General features: G+C 40.7%; 1 protein-coding gene across 5 annotated transcripts in view; it reads left to right on the top strand.

Annotated features, from left to right (window-relative positions):
- Positions 1 to 2,018: 2,018 nt before the first annotated feature.
- The window catches only part of glra1 (glycine receptor, alpha 1), a 111,911-nt gene continuing 91,991 nt past the window's right edge, over positions 2,019 to 21,938 (top strand). For all 5 annotated transcript variants that reach the window (XM_051420703.1, XM_051420702.1, XM_051420700.1 and 2 more), the window contains exon 1: positions 2,019 to 2,104. In XM_051420703.1, coding sequence (XP_051276663.1) covers positions 2,034 to 2,104 — 71 coding nt within the window. In that variant the 5' untranslated portion in view covers positions 2,019 to 2,033. The remainder of the gene's footprint in view (positions 2,105 to 21,938) is intronic.

Genomic DNA, 21,938 nt, shown 5'->3' with positions numbered 1-21,938 from the left:
GTGCAATGCCAGTCCCAAGATAGGCCTTTAAAATACATTCAGAGGAGCAAATGACATATAAACATAGAAAATAATGTAAAATGTGATACTTTCTTGTGCCTTTCATTAATATTAACCTACAGCCCTTTTTAATATTTATATTTGGCCTATAACTGCACTGAAACTCTACATCTATTACTCATTTTCAATGATTTATTTCACATTGTAGTATATTTTAATTAGATTTAATTCTAATTGATTCTTTCCCTCTTTATTGTGTTTTCAAATATTGTGATTCCTTTTTTTCCCCGACTTTGAATTGCCTCTGTAAGAGCTTCTTTGAGCTCACTGCTGAGCACCACAGACACATTATACATCGCTTTAATAATATCATATGTCTGTAAGTTCCCTCTGAACTCACCGATAAGTTCTTAAACAGTGATTTCTCCTCAGGGGATCTATGCGTGAGGGGCAGAGCTCATGTCCAGCTAGTGACACCTCCGGCGGCCAATCAGTGACGGGTTTCAGGGCCGCGCTGGCCAATGACAGCATCTTGTGGGCGTGTCTGTCCACTGCGAGGTGCGTTTTGTGGAGTTTGCTAAATGACTGCAGCAAGAAAATACAGTGTCGGAGCGCACCGAGGCTGGCTGTGCTGTCTATACTGTCCCTCCGCGTGTGTGTGTGCGTGTGTGTGCGTCGGGCAGGGGCCAGTGTCGCTGCCGCTCTCGTGCCATGGAAGAGGGTCCACATCAGTCCGATACGCAGGTGTCTACGCTGTTGTAACACTCTAAATCGTTCACCTGCTGGGGATTTGATTTCTTTTTCTCTGTCTGACGGAAGCGGTGCCCGGATGGGAGCAGATGCGGAGCGCAGCAGCGGCCGCCGGTGCGTCTCCAACTTGACCACCACCAGACAATGGGAGTAGCTGAGCCGTGCTGCTTCAGCGCCAAGTACTACTACTACTACTACTCGCCCCTGGGAGACAACTACGAGAGGAAGAGGGAGAAGCAGCAGCAGCAGCAGCAGGAGGAGGTAAAGAAGAAGGAGAGGGAGAAGAAGAAAAGGAGGCAGACTTGTTCTACCTGCAGACCTCCTTCTCTGAGCAGCAGCAGCAGCAGCAGCAGCAGCAGCGCTGGGAGTCCCGCAACAGCCGATACGCACGGATCCAGAGCGACGCTCCGGCTGCCTCTGGGATGCATGTGAGAGAAACCCTGCAGATCTGAGAGCACTCCTCTGTGTGGGTCTATCCTGTGAGTGGAATTAGGGAATATAACGCACATGCACAGTTTGCCAGACCTCTGGAGACATTGAGACGCAGCTTCCCGCAGCCAAAAGCAGCCCGTGATTCTTGTTTTTTTTTTTTTTTTTTTTTTTTTTTTTTCTTTCTTCCACCACTGAAGGAATATGTCTTTTTTCCCCTTTGACCGCTGTGGATCGCACAGACTGGACTTAAGAATAATTGGGTGTAATTGTGTGTCAATTAACAGCAGTCTGTGAGCGGCTAACCTCTTAGAGACCCCCCCAACCCCATCCCCCCCCTCTCTCTCTGTCCTCTCTCTCTCTCTCTCCCTCTCCCCCCCCCCCCACCCCCTTTCCGAGCCAAAACCTGGACGAGCCCCGCAGCCCCGCCGGTATCTCTGCCTGCCTCTGTCCGTGGTCCTGAACACCATTTGGGGCTGGATCTTGTGGATTTTTCGCCGGCTCCACGGTGGCGGGCGCTGGAGGCGTGAGAGCGGACACAAGCATGATTTCATGGCCGGCGAGGTCATGAGCATCCCGCGGCTCAGCACCGGCGACTCTGGGATCTGAAACACGCACAAACCACCCCCCCTCCCCCCCAACATTTTCGGCTCACCTTGGAGGTCATAAACCATAACCACAATCCCCCCTCCCCTCTCCTCCTATTCCTCCTCCTTTTCCACCACTAAAGGATTTTCTTTCTTTTTTTTTTTTCTGGAGGGGAATTCATCCTCTCAAGAGTGTGACCCCCCCCCCCCTACCCCTCACCCCCCTTCAGCAACACCTTCACCCCCCCCCCCCTCCCTCTAAACAAAATGAGACTGGCAAAAATGTGCCGACTAAACGCGCTGGGGATCTATTTGTGGGAAACGATAGTGTTTATCAGGTAAGCAGAGGCTTGAAATGGACTTCACGAGTGAAAATAGTGATGTGTGTGTAATTTGTGTGGGGCTTGATAAAATTGGAATTTGCATTTTTATTGCTTTGCTGCCATTTGGGACGCGCATGGACATTAAAGCTCCCTTCAGGAGTCTCAGAGGGGACAGAAAAAGGGAATCCAGGTGAAATCTTGTGAAAGTTGCCTCTGGGTTGTGTGCGTGTTGTTGCTCATGTGCATGTCAGCCATGCACGTACTAGCGAGTTGAATTAAGTAGCATTGGATCCAGGCAGCGTTGTATGGGCAGCGAAACAGCGACCACTAGTGGGCGGGCTGCGTTTATGATGTGCTCTTCCAGAATTTCAACAGGCATGTGGAGAGAAAAGAAGACTCTGAAGGCACATGTGACTGCATTAAGATGATTATGTAGGGCTCCTAATAACAAACGTACACACACACTTATGTTTAACCCCTCCCACACACACTTAAAAACCAGTGTTTCTTTTTGTTCCTACAGTGTGACGTTTGAATGCTGTCTGTGCAGAGTTTGACACTAGAAAGATGTTTTCACATTCATCTGCTGAAAGAGGAAAGTTTCTCTGTGCTCACTGGAAATCAGATCTTTAAGGGGCGGGTCCTATGGGCATGATTTGTGATATCATAGATAGTGAGGAAGTAAATCCTGGTCCAGTGTGCAACTTTTACAAAGTGTATGGTAGAAAACATGAAACCACCAGTGCACACACACACTGAGAATGGACTTTACAGTGAAGTAGGAGACATCTTGATTCCAGCAGGAAATATATCTTAAATATTTATATTGCATATATATAGATTCTGGTATTTGTAATGACGTAGCAGGAGTAGATGTGTTTTAAAGTATTTTAATGTGGAAATTATACTTTTTTCAGGGTAAAACACATTAGACACACATTATTGTTCCAAGCAGACTGTTTGTATTATGTCATAATACATGTCTGGAGGGGATCTTTAAGCCCGTGTGGCTCATGTCAGTCAGTTCTTTAGAAGGTAGACGGCTTTCTGTCCACTTGAAGGTGACTTTTTTATCCCAAAATGTGAATAATGTCAATTATTTCTCAGCCTCGGGTTTACAGAGCCCTTCTTTCCTAAAAAAAAACGCTCATCTCATTTGCCTCATTTGTCTCACCGGTTCAATAAGATGAATCAGTTGTTATGAGGTTCGGGTTGTAATTTCTTCTTTCATTACAAGCAATCCATTAATTGATTAACAATTCATTCTGCTGCTGCACTGGTTGCACATCAAGCCAAATCCACCAAACACAAAAGAGAAAGAAGACAACAGGTCGGTTAGACATACATTTCTTTACTTTCAGAAGTCAAATATGTTTTGACGTCATACTTTGAGGTAGTTTATTTGCCAGCAGCTACAACCAGCTATATTTTTTGCATATTTTTCTTTTTTTCCTCCCTGGTGTACCCATGTTAGTTTTGAGGTCATCTCCAGTTTCCCTCCCTGCTGGAAGCAACATTTACTCATCCCTGCTGCCTCCAAAGTTGCCTATTCATCAAGGCCCTCTCACATGCTGTATGCAGAACCCCCTAGCAACCAAATCCTCGTGTTAATGTCGCAGCAGTAGGCGGGGTGTGTGGTAATACTGCTGTGAAATTTAAGGGGGATGTTGCCCGAAATGTGAAGTTGCAGCCGTCATTTTGTGGGTGGCAAATAAGGAAAACATGGCTGTTGTTAGTTAGTTGGTGCTATTGAATGGACTCGTGTTGGCTGGATTTGGTAGTTAGTTTTGTGTTGATAGTGAAGTCTCATGGTTGTTGACTTCGGTGCTTTTTAACATTGTCATTTGTCACAACCAGGGGCTGATGGGTATATTTGTAAGTCTAGTCTTAAACATGTTAAAATAAAGACTCATCAGAAAGATTAATGACAAAGGGAAACTGGAGAAGGACCCAATCAAACCACAGAGCAGGGATGACAAAATGACATTTTAAGGTTGTTCTGAAGACATGTCTGCATCATTAGAGGACTGTGTGCTCGATAGGCAAGATGGATTTAGAGGGTGAAGTTGAACTCTGGAGGTGTTTGGCTTCAGGCCACTGTGGGACGTTTAATGCATCATCAACAAGGTGAAAGCATTTTTTGTGAAGTGAAAGAGTTTCATGTGTCACTGCCCTTTACAGGTTTTAAATTCTCCTGGGAACCTGAATAATAGCATCTGGTTTGGGGTTTGTTGAGCTCACTGGGTTCAAGCAACAAGCGAATAATAATTTTTTTTAAAGACTCTCAACATGATAAGTCAATATTTTATGTATTAACTTGTATGAGATGGAATTATGGAAATAGTCTTCAGTGTTTATTTAAGTAAAAGTTTCAAAAACACAACCTAAAGATACTCAAGCAAGGAAAATTGCTCTTTATGAATATTAGCACAGTTTTCTGTATTATTAAAAGTACTCATGATGACTCCGAATGGCTAATGGTAAAGTGTAATATTAGAAAAAATATATAAAAGTGAATCATTATTACTGGTGCATTAAGCATTTAATGTTGTAGTTGGTCGAGCTCATTTGAACTACTTCCAAAGAGATTTTACACATGGAAATGTGTTGACTTGACAAGTACTGTTTAGCCTGCAGTTTAATTTATAATATTTAAGCTTTGAGACTTCATTTATTTATTTTTATTTTAAACTAATTCAGTGTTGAAAGGGGCTGCAGAGTTTGAAAGAGATGCATCTAAACCAGGCAGGCAGGATCCAATGAAAGATGGTATTTAGGTGCATGATGGGAATCATAGGAGTGTTTGCTTGGCATATGGAGGGACTAGAAGTCATGATATCTCCGGCTCTCCTGCATCAATTATTTTATATGATTCAAAAACCTTTTAGGAACATACCTACACATCTAAGAAGGTAGACCCTACCCTGATAAAATAGGGCTGTGAGAGTCCAACAAAATAACCAGTATTATTGATCATGTGTTTTGGGTATTGTATGGGGGGAAAAAATCATCTAATGGCTACTAACTATAGCTATCAGGTGCATGTCGTGGGGTACATTTCCCTCAAAAGTATAGTGTAGTAGAGCAATATAAAAAGCCCCTAAACACAGTTAACATAAAGAAACTAAAATAAATCTTTAATTCTTTATTTAACTTGCTGTTTGTAAAAAAAAGTTGCTCCAGATTTTTGAAAATTGAAATGATTATATTTTTCTTTTCCAGAACAAACTGCTGGGAATGAGCCTATTTACTTTTACCTACTGTTTCTCCCAATTTCCACAGAATGCGAATTGTATGCAAATATCTCATAATGTGTTTGGCTCCTGCTTTGCATTCCAACCTGCAGGCACCCTGCACGTTTCGCTTTATTGCATCACATGCAGATATTATTTCCCAGCTCGGCCTCTGAGGTATTTCATTATGTGAACTATCAAAGGCGTTTTTCTACCTGCTGCAGCGACTCCCTCATTCCCATTGAATGAGGCAGCCGTTTACAGTTGGGATGGGTGGGTTGGGTGGTGGTGTCGGAGGGGGATGGCTGCAGGAGTTTTGCATTCAGCACACACTGTTTAGTTAATGAACCAGAGTCGGGATATTGCCGTCTCAGCTCCTCGGGCCTGGACTCTGCAGTTCCCCACTTAATTGATATCTCTTTCCCCTCCGTCCCGACCCAGACCCCCCACACCTCATTCCACATTCAGCCTTATTACTAAACATTGATTAGCCTGTCAATGGCTGGGGCCAGACCTGATGAATACACATTTAATGCTTGCACATATCTCTCCCCTCGCTCTCTCTCTCTCTCTCTCTCTCTCTGTCCCCTGCTCCTACTATTCATCAAAGACGCAGGAGAGGAGGGCTGAGAATTTAGATTGAGATTGGACCTGCAGGAAATTCATCTCAACAAAACCTTTAATCTTTTATTCAGGTTCAAATCTGTGAATTCTGCCAAGACAGGTGAAAGAATGTGCAAAGAAGGTGAAATAATTTCTATTGTTGCCAGAACTTCTCAACTTATATTTAGTTTTTTTTAGTGGTATAACTTTCTGGAGAAAGCAGAGCAGATTTCAAAGCATTAGTTTGAAACTAACCCTTAACATCTTTACTATATTGGTTGCTTTGGTTGTTCTAGCTGTCACAGCTTCTCCAAATGATACAATATGAATGAAAATAGGAGATAAAATGACACCCATAAAGGGGTGTCACGTTGCGGGCGGGTGTGCACACTATAAAAAACACCCATTATGAGTAATTTAGTGTCAAATTTAGCCTTTGAAAGCAAAGGAAGAAGAAAGATGTTTGCACCAACATGATATTTGATTATACCAAGTTATCCTAACTAGTTCATTTGTTTTAGGAAAAAAGTCACATTAATACAGTTAAGCATTTTTTTGTTGATATAAAATTAATGACATGTTTATTTACTTATATTGCACTGCAGTAATGATTTAAGTAATGTAAACTGAATGGATATATTTATTGTCTGTCTTACCTTCAGTCATTACACCAATACTCTTGAGTAAGGGCTTTAAGCAAACTATTTTAATGATTTAGCCTTCACAGTGAAGACAGTTTGATATATTCCTTCCTCGCTGCTATTTTTTTGAGTGCTTTTTTTGTTTATTTTGCTTTTTGCTTTTTCAACACTGTCATGCTTATTGTATATGTTACTAACTATATTAGCTAATTTAAATGAAAATCAAATCACAATAGTACACAATATGTTCATAGCAAGGGTTCAGTTGAAAGGTAATTTGTTAGTTTCCACTAATCAGAACGCAATCTTTGAGCCATCTGCTGTGTTAATTACTGCTAATTTAAAGGAATCCCTTCCTGTTGCTCTTGTTTCACATTGAAAGCTTAGGGGCGAATCACATGAAGAGGTTTCATTTAAAGCAACTGGAAATATTTGTTTAGTAAACAAAGGATTTTGGCTTTCAAGCAAAGTGATCTTGGACAATTATGGTGACCATAATTACACCTATAAGGAACAGTGCAAGGAAGTCATTTTGGATACTGTGCTGCAGCTAGATGACTAAACAGGAAAGAAATCAGCGATCGTACAGTCCGCTTCTGCTGCCGCTGATGAGCTCAGAACCTCCAGTATGGTTGACTTTCTGTAAATGAATCATAACACTAATGAGACTTTCGAAAGCCCAGATCTGAGCCAGAGGTACAAGACTTGAAGTGCACAAGGTGAACATGACGTGCTCCTCAGGCCTCCAGCATGTTGTCCGGTTTTATCGACCGCTCTGGCGCGAATGATTAATCAAACCAGTCAGCGTTGCGTTTCTAGAATGCCAACGCACAACCTGTGACCATCAGGGAATACCAATCAGTCAGTCAACGTGACTGACAGGCCTTTGGACAGCCATTGACATCGCTGCCTCACTGCTTTTCTACCAGGCAGGAGGTTGTTGTTGGAACAGCAGAACTTTTGAGGTTAGCACAGGAAGCTTTGGGGACGGCTCTCCTCTGCAGCACGATGTTTGTGTGTGTTTGCCTGGATATTTCTAGATGTTTGCTTTCATGAATAAGTGTGTGAGGCTCCAGCTTTGTGTGTGTGTGTGTGTGTGTGTGTGTGTGTGTGTGTGTTTGTGTGTGTTTCAGATTCAGGAAAAGAGCTAAAACTGGAGCATATGTACAGTTTGTTACAAATTCCTCTCAAGGGAAATTTGTATTCACTGATTTAGATACAATTATGGACTGAATTTATTATCTCACGGTTGTGCAGAAGTGGAAAAAGAGCACAGGCTTTTCTGTTTACACCTTGTTTACTTAAAAAAAAAAAAAAGAAATCAGGTGTTGGAGGTGATTTGTGGCTGTGTGTTTTTACAGCCTCATTTGTCGCAGTGCAACCGCAACAAACAAAGCATCTCCAGGTTTGGAGAGCTCGGCTTCTCCGGAGAAACAAACAACGTTCTTGTCCTTTTTGATCAGGTGCTTCGTGCGTTCCGCAACCACCTCCCTGTGATAACGCAGATTGATCGCCTCTCTCATTTCCGGGTGCTTGCACAGATCGTTACTATGCACACAAGCACGCAACAGCTCTGCAAACTATTCATCTTCACCCAAGACGAAATGTGCAGAGAGTGACCTTTCCCTCTATGGATTTCTATATTCAATAAAACTCTTTACTCTCTCAAGTGGAAACAGCTAGCGGTCCATATAAACATGTAATCTAAACACTTCACCTCTGGCTGAAATATGGGCGCTGCTTTCACAGATCTTTATGTGCAACACCATCAAGTAGCTGCTGAAGGGGAAAATGTATGCAGGATCTATATGGATAATGTAATCTATAATTTCTATTAGCTGGGTGAATATTCAGTTGTGCCTTCAGCCGTTTACCTGTCTGCTACTGGAAGGTAACCTTGAGCTGGCCTTGAAAACGCAGCTGCATGTAGGGATCTCACACACGGCCATTCAGGAGACACACGCGCACACACTCCTTCATCACATCACAGGGCAAATTAAATCCGACTCTACCGGTTCATGAAATAAATTGATGTTGAAATTTGGCGATTTAGAGAAGGTCATTCGTCTGCTTTCCCAAATTATTTTAAGTAAAGAAGCCCTGGATGTCAGACTCTGTTGAGTCGTGATATTGAATAAAAGTCCTTATCCTGAACTGGCGGGATTGAAATTGGGACAGAACCGACTTTTTACAGAGAACATAGTGAGTTAGAAAAGACTGAATGTCCTGGCAGTGTGTTCATTAAATAAAAGGTTAGCCTCCACGTGGACAGTCAGAGAAAACAGAGCTGCGACAGAAGGCCTTAATAGAATGTCATGTTACCTTGAGTGATATTTCACTCTGGTGTATTGTGGCATTCATTAGCTGTATAAGCGTTGTGACTCAGTGTTGCCTGTCATCAGTGTTTACAGTCACGTCGCAGGCTTGCTTCCGTTTTCCTACAACCAGATTGTACGTTCGACCTAGAACTTAGAAACACATGGCACAGAAAAAGAGTCTCTGTTCTGGGTTGTTTTTGTGAAGTGCAAGGTCGAACCTGATGCTCAAAATAAGGAGAAAAAAAAGTCTTTTTTCTCTGGTGCCTTTTTCACTGGGGAATATGGAGCACTGTTGCTGCTTTTATATCATATCAGAGTTATTGTAAATTCCAAAAGCTGCACTTGAAACTTGGACTCGTGTCAGACTTGACCCAGACTTGACAGTTGTGATGTTTTCTGATTGATAAGGAATGCGAGGCCTCGACTGTAGAGGGCGGATCGATGTTCCATCTTGCTGTCGTACATTCCAGATTTACTATGTTCAGTAGAGTATTTATCCAGAATGACTGCAGCAGTCCAGGATTTTAAGACTTTTAAGAGTTTTCTTGGCAGCCAAAGGACCAGAAAAAACCGGTAATAACTTCAGACTAATATGAGAATCGTCATTAAGAAGACAGCAGACTCTTGTAACATTTGACTTATTTGAGACTAGATCCACTGCCAACATTCCCATTGAAAGTTTTAACAGGTAATATGAGACGATGACTGGCAGGCTTTGCATGGTCACGCACCTGGAGTTTATATTAGGTTTCAGCTGCTGTTAAAAACACTATTAACAGATTTTGATGGATGATGTCCAAATGTGATGTCATTTTAATACATTCAGAGACCTGAAAGATTAGCCCCCAAAAACCCCTAACCCTAACTTAAAGTCTGTGTCCTTGTAGTGACTTTAAACAGGACATTAATATGCTACAGGTAAATGTACAATACATTAAATACAGAATACATACTGCAAACAGAGTGCTTTTCTAATGGTCCAAGAGCAATAAGGGGCTTATTTCAGATACTCAGAAAGGAGTTTGCTTCGCCCAGTTCATGTAACTTTCTGAAACTGACCTCCACTCACTTACTTGCATCCTGCAGTAGCTGACCAGGTGTGCACATATGTGAAGGTGGACGGAGCTCTAAGTGTGCCGCAAACCTTGTTACACATTTTTTAATATTATTCATCCTTCACTGTGGAAACACATCTGTGATTTTTTCAAAATGATTGATTTTAGGAGATAGAGTTAAAATCAACTGTCATAATAAATTATATATACATTATATCACTGTCTTACTATATACATACATATATATATATGAAATAGCTAAATGAATGTCTACTGTTAGGGTTGGGGGTTAGGAACAAAGTTAGGGTTACGCCATCACACCATGTATTGAAGACCAAACTCTTCATGTGTAAAACAAAACTTTAAAACCAATGTATTATCTAACATTTGCATAAAATCATCAATGTTGTACACTGTACAACAATAATTCTGTATGCTTCTATCATCATGATATAGTTTAACTGAAATTTACAGTTCTTATTAGCAACTGCAACTTATCCTCTTTTCTTAAATATGGCAAACAATATTTCAGTATAGTCAGCAGCCCCTAATAGGCCAGAACACAATGCTCTGTGGTTGTTAAATGGCATGCTGGGAAACAGAGGAAGCAGAGGAAAGCAGGAGAAAGTTGGTCTGACAAAACAGAAACTTCTAATGTTTCATTAGGTAATAACTTTCAGAGTTTTACTTTAGCGTAATGAACAAAAAGCCTCGGAAGACTTTAAATGGTTGCACTTATTTCAAACTTCAGTAATCCTCCTCTGATTCCCCGAGGGACAGATCTATCTTTTTTTCTTGCTGTGGTAAACGTGAAAGTCACGGGTCAGAATTCAGGGATCAGGGTCAGCTACAGACCCAGAACCTCTGGAGCTGGATGGGATTTATTGTATTGCTCAGGGACACTACAGGAAGATGGAGAGCTCAGCACACACCCCTGCCAGCTGCCCCTCTCAGAAATCATCCAGTGTCAGTAAGCATACACTCCCGCTTCAGCCAAATTAAAGCGACTGTGTTATTTATGAACCTGCCCTCAAGCTGTTTCATTTGTTCTGCAGGTACCCAGCCGATATTTATCACTCACATCTCCCATCATAACAAATCATAAGACACATATATATATTTTTTCTGTGATCAATTTCCCGAGTCCTCTAATGAAAAACAATCGACTGCTCTGGTGGAGTTCGCTACCATCTCTACAATAATTAACTTCTGGGCAGGTTCATTTCCAAAACTTGATGTATGATAATACATTATTGATTAGCAGACAGAGACAGATTTGCCCCATAAATAACAGAGTATATTATCAATGTCCTCTCAAGTTACAGTGAAGGTGAATTCCTGGAAATGTTTGGAGCTACAGTACATTTCGTTTAGCAGCAGAAGCTGTTTAGAAAGAGAATGGGAAGAGTTTTCGAGTTGTTTTTTAATCACAGTTTGAGTGTTTTCTTACAGACAACCAACCTGTTTGTTCAGTGTCTCAGAAAGAATTCAGCATTCAACCCAACTCTGTATTTTGGGCCAATTCCTTTTCCTTCAGACTTTGCATATGATAGCAAACATTTGCTGTGATTCTGCATAGGGATGGCCAAGTGGGACAACTGGGGCCACCAGTGTAAGGCAGGATGGCTGACTATGCATTTGCATTTGTTATTTTCTTTCACATTAGCTATTACTATTTTCTTTCACATTAAATATGCTTCTCTGGAATATTTTACACTAGGTACTATATATAAGGAATAGTACCTAGTGTAAAATATCAGAAAGAAGCATATTATGCATACCGTACTCATTACTCAGAAGCTTATTATGCATATGTGGCTCCTGAGGGAGGGACCAGTCGGGGGGGCATTGATTGTATCAGCGGGTCATGGCCTGGCCCCTTTGTGGCGCCCCTGATTATATGAAAATCAGGTCATGTTTTCGCAGTTTCACTTTGATACTCGTCACATCTTAAATTGACTTTTAAATGTTTAAACATACACAGATACAAGAAATGCACAGTTTAGAAATGAATGAATAACAGTGTAATATGTATTGTTTAAGATGCAAAAGTTTTCAGTTTTCAAAGCAATCACACTCTGAAAAATTAAACGTAATATAAACACTTAAAAAATATAATGTAAAATCAAATAAACAATTCAGAACAATTCCTTAATAAAGAGAATATATAATATTAATTATTTCCAGGCAAATGATGTAGTTACTTGTTGTTTGCAGAAATTATTTAATGTTTCAATCAGTTTAAAATATGGACATCTAAATATGAAACATGCTGAGGAATCTTCTCTGTGCGAGAGCTGCAGCCCCTTGGGACTGAAACTGTGCAAATTTCTGCTGTTTGGGAATTTAAATATAGACTTCATGTTTCATTTCCAACTTGCCCTCAAAGCTTTTTAATTTTAGAAACTTTAATATCACATGAAACTTATTGAAGTTGGCGGACACCAAAGTGTCCAGAGTGCCTCACAGCACATACATTTTTAACACATCCCACTGGGAATCAAACCCTCGCAGTGTCTGTGCTTTTCTCAACCTGGACTACACCAAACCTTCACACTATAAAGTTGATTGATTAACATAATTTACAAGAGTATTATTCAGTCTACATTGCTCTGCTTGTATAACTGCATGCAATCTTAATTTACGTTTTAGTGTTGTTACATGAAGTTTACACTCTGTCTCGGAGAATCAGCTAAATGTCAAAAAGGTTCCAACGGTTTAAAAGAGGAGAGAGATAACCTTTAGAGATGACAACAGGACTCTGTGATTTAAGTAACTGGAAGGTCACAGGTTCAGTCCCTGCAACAGGAACTAATACTGCATCCATCAACAGCACTGTGTTCTGTCCAAGTGACACACGTCCTCCATTTCTCACTGTAATTCAACCTTGGCTAAATGCTAAAAGCGTTGGGAACAAGGCTCAAACATTAACCGCCCCCTGATCTTTAGGGGAGAAGCTTCAGGCTTCCTCTACTGGTTTATGGGGGATATGCATCCCTAACATAGAAGAGCCGCTGTGATAAAGGCCTTTAACATTTTGGGAACTATTATTTCTTTTCTTTTCAAGAGTTAGACGAGAAGATCAGTATATTCCAGTATGTTCTTCTATTAGATTTCATGTTTGTGCATCAAGTACAGAAATGGGTCAGGGAGAAACAGCTAGCCATCTTACATGCTATAGCTATTTGTTGGTGAACCGGATGCAGTGACTTCCTGACGTCTTGTCATCACAGATAATTTGCTCACTGACCATTTCTGGCAACCCCCGCTCCAGAGGCTGCTTTTAAGTATCGAGCAGATGGATAAACTCTTGTTTGACAAGAAATATTTACAGCAACATTTATTTTTCTGTCTAGATTAAACAAACAAGATACAACATGTTGATCAGAGAGCTGTAGAGGTGTTCGGTTTTGCACTTTGGACTGAGCCATTCTTGCTGTTTCCCCCTGCTTCCAGTCTTTATGCTAAGATAACCAGATTACTGTCTGTCTACAGCTTCGTACATCTTTCTAGTTCTAAGAATTTGATTATTTCAGTTTTGTATTTATGTTGTATATTCCTAAATTAATTGATTTTGAACAGAAAACAACTGAGTTTGCAGCATGTTGGAAATGTTGGCACCACAGCAAACAGCCAGCAGGAGCAGAAAACACAGGCCAACACGAACCTCTGCAGCAACCACAAACATAAAGACCCAGTGAGTGTTTACCTGATAATCTGCTCTGCAAATAGTTCAGTAAAGCTCCTGAATGGACCACGATGCCTTTAAAAAAATCCGACTGACTTTTTGCCCTGTGGATGTGAAAAAGTGACTTTTTCGCTGTGGGTTCTGGTGTTGTTGGAGCAGTGGAGTGTGTGACACAGCTCAGCCATCCGAGTATCAGGCCTTCATTTGTAGTGATGAGAGTCTTTTGCTGGGCGAGCCAGGCAGCCTATCTGTTAGTGCCAGGGAAGCGAGCAGTCCTTTGCTTTCCTGAGTGTTACTAAATGCCAGGATGAGATCAATTAGGGATTCAGGTCTTCAGAGGCTTTAGGAACATAATGAGGAACACTTAGGGCTAATGATTGGAGCCTTGCATTAGCCCACACCTCGCTCCCGCTCTTCCCTCTCCTCGCTGTGTGCATATTAGACACTGGCACAGGACGACTCAGCTGTTTTTTCTTCTTTGCTACCTCAGCATTGGACACGGGTCTCCAAAGTAGCCACAGCCAGCATTGATCTGAAATAATTAAAGCAAATCCGAACTTTGATCATGGAAACCCAGAGAACAGGATGCTCAGGGGGAAGATTATCAACAAAAGCAGATGGACGGCTTTCGACTATGTCGGCGGATGTGTGCCGGCTACGTCGGTCGATTGTGAAACACTTCAATCCACAGTGGCCCCATTCCAGTACATTAAAGTGTGTGTGTTTACATATTGAATAGCAATCAAAGTACTGTGAATAACTCCTGAGTTGATAAGCATGTTTGAGACTATAATAACACAATACAGTGAGGACAAATTGAAAAAGTGCTCATGTTCATAATATATATAAGACCTTATTATATTATATTTTTGTTTTGATACCAAAGTTCAAACTCTTAACTCCACTAATTTTACATATCAAGATCAGTTTAGTTTAGTAATATAACTCAGTCTGTGGAAACTAACAAAGTATGTTGTTTGACAATATTACTTGTTAAGGTTTGATCAGGTTTGGATGCAAAAACAACAAGGTTTAAGGAAACCTGCTTAACTTGACTACTACCCTAAGGTTAGGGACCTTCATTGTCATAGCTACCCTGTCCACGGACTTTATCGCTCTATACCTCACCTGGCTTCCTCCTGAATTCCTACAGACTCTGAATGTCTTTGTGGCTCTCTGTGATCCTCTCGCTGTTCTGTCACGTTGCTACATGTCACTTTAATCAGAAAAGTGACACTACTCTATAGAGTATATAGGCTAGAATATGATAATTGATCATTTATAGTATATCATTTAGGGAATATTATAGATCCAAAATCAACCTGAGAGAAGAGCGGGACTGAAAGAAAAAGGCTCAAATACAAATGTGTGTGCAGCTTCAGCACCACGGACAGCGTCATGGTTTTATCAACCCCACTCTCTGCTAGCTGCGGATGGAGAGGGGTGATAGCAGGTTAACAAGGGGGATTGCATCCCACCATATCCCCACTCAAATTACCTACTGATTGAACTTAAACAGATGTTGTTTTGGGGCATTTGTTTCATCAATTATACAACCAAAGAGTTGTATAATGTATTCTGTTCTTTGGCTCTGGAGGAAAATAACCTGAGAGATTATCTGTTCTTTAACGGACAGCATAGGGAGTTTGACAGTTAAAGTCAAAATGATTATTTTCTGGCTTAATCAATTCATCTTCTGGTCTATAAAAGTATAAAATATAGTAAAATGTCCACCCTAATCACACCATGACAGTTGATTGTTTTGTTCTGCCTACAGTCCAAAATCCAAAGATGTTCAAATAACAATGAGACAAAACACAGAGAGGCAGCAAAACCTCAATGGGAAATGGAGGATGTTGATTTTTGCTTAACAAATGACGTAAATGATTAATTATTAAAATCACTGTCGATGAGTCATTTCAAGTGTGACCATTTTTCAGGTTTTATAGAGGGCAGTTCTAAACCACTGGCTTACACCTTTTTAAAATGTCTGGATTTTTCCAAATTAAATTGCCCAATGTGGCATAGAAACAATATTTATTTTCACTTTCACCATCTCTTGCAAACTAATATCTAAAACACAAGAACTTATATTATATATGTTTCTTTAATATATATCTTTGCGTTTTCAGTAGACCTCATAGCAGAGATTTCAGCTTGTCAAACACAAGTGCAGCAAATAACAGGAATAGTGGCTTCATCACATTTAGTTGTTTAGGACCAGTTCCCTACTGTTGTGCATGGTGTGCACAACAACTGGTGTGACTGTAGGCTAAACAGTACCAGAGTCATGGTTAATGATATGAGACACACTGTGCTTTTCCTGCTCGGACAAGTCAGAGTGTTTGCCATAAGTAAAGGTGCGTTGGTTCATTCCAGCTGCTACACCTTTCGTGATGGTAGCTGCTGGGCTGTTGAAGCTGTCACACTGCATCTGGACCTCTGCAAGCCACAGACTCAGCATTATGAAGATTATATTTGAAACAACATTTCCTGGGTAGCCACAGCTGGAGAGGGAGTCTGTTGGAATCAAGTGAAATAAGAAGACAGTGCACAACTTCTTTTCAACTGTGTATGCTCTGTGTAAGCTGTGGTTGTTTGTGGCCGGTGTGTTTTGGACTCCACAGATGTTAATACTTGCTGCAGGAGCTTTTTGTCAGAGCTGATCTACAGTCAGTCAGAGTGGGAGGTGAACATATTCTGTTAACTGGTTTATTCATGGAAGCTGAGCTAGTATGAGTAGTATTAAAGCAGGTGGGCTTTTAAGAGTACCAGTCTCACCTTTAAGTGTAGCATTTATGCAAATAGAATAGACACCTGGCAGATGTTTGGCTCTGTGACCCAATGAATATGTATTTTGTGGAGGAGCAGAGAAAACAGAAGTGGATCTTCCCTCACTCATGCATGACACTGACGAAAAGGAAACAGGAAGAGATAGCTTGCCACTACAGCGAGTACACCTTCATGACCACCTGCATTTTTATTTTTTTTTATTTTGTTAGTCCAGACTCAGACTGTCGGATTACAACCAGGGTTTATAACCAAAAGTCACATGATTCGTAACCTGCCTGACAGATTATTTTTAGAGTTTTCCTGACCCGGGATCTGTGCCAATAAGCAGGAAGTTATCTAGTTGTCTGTCGTCTCTCAGACTGTGTACTGCCCTCGACAGGCCCTATAATCCCAATCCAGTTTTAGAAAGAGAGTGGCACTGACCTCTTGTTTGGGAAGTATTTTATTATTTGTATTCCTGCTAATATAACATTATTTTGAAAGAACATGGCAGGGAGGTAAGTCACATGGCTTCAGTTAAATCAAAGGGACAGGGATTCAAACAGGGATGGAGCGGTATTGGTAGCCTGGCAGCCAGCTCCAGAGCCAATGCTTAAAACTCTTGTCTGCTTTTAGCCTAGCCTGGGAACCAGATTAATCTGCAAGCTCATGTTTTATTTGCTCAGACATATTTCAGTTGATCTAATAGGGGGCGGGTTTCATATAATTGCTGTACAGGCGCAGTTTCGTGAACAACTAAGATGGCTGAATTTGTGGATTAGTCTGGCAATGCAAGGCCACTTTCTCGTCAAGGTATGCCTTGATAGTTCTGGTCTGACTACACTGTTAGTATGTGAGAGTCTCACTAAAGGAGGGCAGAAAACTGAGGGCGTAAAAGCCCTCCTGGTTTTAGATTACTTTAACCACAGTTCTCTTGGTAGGAGACTGACACTGTGTAAGAATGAGTGGGTTGAGTCTGGACGCTGCATCAGAGACAGAGGATATATATCACAATTTAACCTTTGTTTATCCAGGGATTGTAGACGCCATTGTTGAGAATTATTAGTGCTCTCTGCTATTCATTTTGACCCCTGGGAGCTGCTCAGTGCAACCCCACTCACTAGTTCTACAAAAAGGGAAGATTAGCTCTCAAAGGCTGATTATCACAGCATTCCTGGGACTCAAACTGGTTTTTTTCTTGTCTTCATCTAGTTTGACTCTAGGTCCTCTGTCTTGCTTTTTCTGTAGCTTTTAATCATATTTCACAGTTTTTTTAGTTAGTTAGTAATTGACACAGATAATCTGGGGCCACGTAGCTCCAGTTAGTTAAGTAGTTTGTTTGTCACTTTATTGTCAACCTTAAACCTAAAGTAAAATAAAATAAAAATAGAGAGAGAATTAGTTCCTGGGTCTCAAAATAAAATGAAGCTGTAATGTAATGTGCTGTCTGTACACTGTTGGGAACAGGGCACAAACACAAACCACTGAGCGGTCAAAAAGGGGTTCAACAGCAAACCCCTGGGTCCTTTAACAGTTAGAGGTTGAAAGGCTACAAGTAGAAGTGCAACCCCCCTTCTGATTTTCACAGTGTCAGTGTAATTCAGCCCAAAGTGTTGTCCCATGCTTCACATCCGGGCAAAATTATCTGTGTGTCGAGGACACACTGGTGTAATCCCAGTCTGTGACTAATCTGATTGCACCGTCATCAGCCCAGCAGTGTGTTTGTTCAGTGCTAATTTGAAAGCCATTTCACATGGGTCTTATGCTTTATTGTATCATCTCGGCAACAAGCGCTGTGCCCAAACAACAGAAATTTTTTTTTTTTTTGCGAGAGCTTGATCCTATCACACTCCCACTTGTCGCCGCTGTAAAGAGGATTAAGCTCAAATTCGTCACGTCGCGGCGGGAATTATTGGCACCGAGATAATCTCTGATCCACCTAATTTGCTGTCACAGAGAAAAGAATTGGATGAAGTGTGATGGGCCTCAAAAGCCTGATGTCTTTTCATTGATCGGCGTCAACTCTGAGCGTGTGAGCTCTGCAGTTTTTGGAGACGCCATCAGAGGTCCATTATCTGATTATTGATGCTTTAGAGATGGTGTGTTCCTTCAGGTTGTCCACGCAGATTCTCCAGTGACACCTGAGGTTGTTAGGCTCTGTCAAGCTATTGACAGCTATCGTCATCATCAATTGACTTCACTTCCCTCGCTCTCCTCACTCATCGCTCGTGTGACATCGGGAGCACATCCACAAGAGAGCAGCTAGTGTGAAAAAAACAGGCTAATCACTTACGGAAATGTTCTTGATTTAATTTCAGTGGTCACAGTAATATCTTAGATCACTTTCACTGTTAACACAATCATGCTCTGCATGATTTTAATAAATGTAATTTAGTTAAAAGCGTGCTTCAGAGCTGCTTTATGCGTCATGCAGATAGATGGAAGGATGAGAGCTGTGCTGTTTGTGTACTTCAGTGCTCATGCTATGCTTCTTGTAAAAGTTGCATATCCAAACTGATTCCTAAAAAACTGAAAAGCATTAGTGTTTCTTATGTGTTTAAAATTTCAGTTGGTACACAACATTGCACGTCTCCAGGCCCCTACTGTTTTTGGATATAAATTAAAAATGAGTATCCAATGAAAATTGATGAACCTGTGATATCTTGTCCTCAACAAACTGAATGAAATACATATTCTAAGCTTTTTATTGAGACCAGTGTACTAAAACAGCTACATCTCAGGGCAATTATGCTAACTTGAGGTTTGAGTCCCTGGGAAGTATTTTATTTCATTGGAAATGAATGATGCCATTCACAGGAAGTCTAACAATGAGAGCTCCAGGTTTTAGTCATCCTCATGCGTTCTGCTCAGTCACAATGAGAAATAAACTTTAAAACTATGAAATACATCACAGAGAAATGTTTATTTCAATATTAATACTATATATTATTGTGAATTTAAATCAGTCAGCACATTTGCCAGTGGTGAACAGACTTTAAGGTAACTTAAATTTGGATGTAACTGCCTAAAAAAGCGCGGCAGTCTTGCCAAATTGGCCCCCAAAACCTTTAATTTGGCCCAAAAGATGATGACAGAGCTTTCAGCAGTTTGAAACTAGAAGATATTTGTCGTCTATCTATGTAAGCAACCACTAATAGAGTTTTTTTACATAATACAAAGCATGTCTGTAGAACAAGTAAAACTGCTTTCGAAGTAAGGGAGCATAACGTTTCCCAGTCATCACTGATAATTCATTTTTACATCAAAAGGTGTCTAGGAGGTATATCTTTTAGACATTTGGGTTATTTTTAACTACAGGCTGTTACTGGACTGTATTGTTGGACACATCTGTACAATCCAATCAAGTACAATACAGTAAATTGTTGACCTTTTGTCACTAATGCTGGAGAGGAATTCATGCAGATTGCATTCTGTAAGGGCAAAAAAGAAAATCAATATTCGTTTTTTTTATTTTAGAGGAGTGATGACATAAAGTGCAGCATTGGCCAGCAGACATGTGACCTTCTGTCACCACAACAAGGACAACTGGAGGGAGGTCTGCTGACGACATGCAGGAGTTCCACAAAATGTGCCGTGGACCATGCATTCATAAAAAAATGACAAAGTACTTTCCACAAATAACTGTGCTGCTTCGGACCATTTCTGTACGTTTTGTCACGTCACTGAAAATATATATATATTTTTTTATCATTATCTGTCTTACTATAGAAATGATAACAACTAATATATTTTTGTGGTTTTGCCATCACATATAACAATCAGTATCTCACTGAGTCAAATCAAATTATTTCACATGAGGACACAAAGGATGCAAGTGTGAATAACTGCAGTTTAACCCTGTTTTGCTGCTCAGTAGTTCAGCTCGTCATAATGTCAGAATGAGAAAGAGAGAAAGGCAGTGATGATGAGCAGAGAGACAGGAAGTAAAGACAAAATCATCCCTCCGCTCACTGGAAATACCCTTTTTTTATTTCCTGAACTTATGTCCCACATGATTCTTCTAGCATCACTGATATGCGTGACCTGTAAGCTTTGCTGTTTGACGCTGGATTGAGCTGTCTGATTTCTCTTCTGGCGAAGGAACATCGGTGCAGATACTGACAATGTTGACAGTGTTTATTTAAATTTTAAAACCCTGAAATGACTTAAATCCTTGTTTGGAGCTTAGTGGAGTGCTGTTCCCTCAGACACCTCTGGCTTGGCTCTGATGAAACTTTGAGATGTGACAAATGTTGGCTCTGTGCACTGGCATTTAAAAAATTACCTCCTCCCTAATGGGAGGTCTGCATCTAAAGGTCAAAATTTCCGACTTTGAAAGGCCACAAATGTTATAAAATGTTGATGTATCTCCTGTCCTGATTGGCCTAAAGCGTGCCTCTATCAACGTGTTTATTCGTTCCAGATTTGTCCATTTTCCAGTGGACTTGGACTGAATCATGAGGCAGCGGACTGAGTCAAAACCCCTCATACACTACAAGACTATTTGTCATTTAGTCCCTCAGAGTATGTGTGTCCCCTCTCTGTGCTTATTGGATTTATCCACTAACTGATGCAAGTTCTTTCAGTGACAGATGCTTTACCTACAAAGAAACAAAAGAGCAAAAAATATATATAAATTATAATTTAAAAAAAAGTCATTTATGATACAAGCTAACAAAAGATGCAACTCAGACGGCCAAATTCATCAAACTCACAACCACTATGGCATTATGATCTGATTTATGATCTTGTGATCAATGATCAGCTCACTTAAATGTTTCAGTCTGATTATCAACATCATCAGTCCTGATGGTTATAATACAATTATGTGTGTTATGATTTATGATCATTACAACATCATCAGCGTCACCGGCATCATTTTACAGCAGAGACAGACAGAGAGAACACAGCCTCATCCGTCAGCTGCGGACACAGAGAAACATCATTTATTCACGTGAGACAATATTATAATAACATCAATTACAGGAGTTCCAAGCAGCATCAGTGAGACTTTCTATTTGCTATTTAAAAATGTATCTGCATTCATGTACAGATATCTTTTCATAGAGATTGGCTGAAATGTGTCTTTCTCATCATTTCCGTGTCTCAAGTTTCCAATCAGACTGCAGAGGAAGCCCCTAACTCTCACCACTCCTCACTTCAGAATGTAACCACTGCTGCAATGGTCTACCATGTTTTATGATGCCATATTGCAGCTTCTGAAATAGACTGACCTAAGTCAAAAATGTCTATGCCCTCAACTTGTGAAAAGGTTGCTAGTTGCCTGTTTGCACATGCAGCATGCTGTTTTTCTGACCACCTGTTGAATGAACATTCACTCTCCTTTCAGCTCTGATTTGGCCCCCAGCAACACATTTTGACTCCTTAGCTGTTGGATGTTTGCCAGCTAGTCTCTGACTATTTCTGTGTGTGGTTTAAGGTAGTGTACAGTGGGTTTATCAGGGTTTGTTTTATGATGAAAATGAGGTTAATGAGAGTGCTGAGATTGAACCGCAGTGTATATGTGCCTTAAAACCAA

This window comes from Dicentrarchus labrax, unplaced genomic scaffold, assembly GCF_905237075.1.
Source record: "Dicentrarchus labrax unplaced genomic scaffold, dlabrax2021, whole genome shotgun sequence".
In the NCBI taxonomy this organism is placed as follows: Eukaryota; Metazoa; Chordata; class Actinopteri; family Moronidae; genus Dicentrarchus; species Dicentrarchus labrax.
This window is presented reverse-complemented; position numbering and strand designations above follow the sequence as displayed.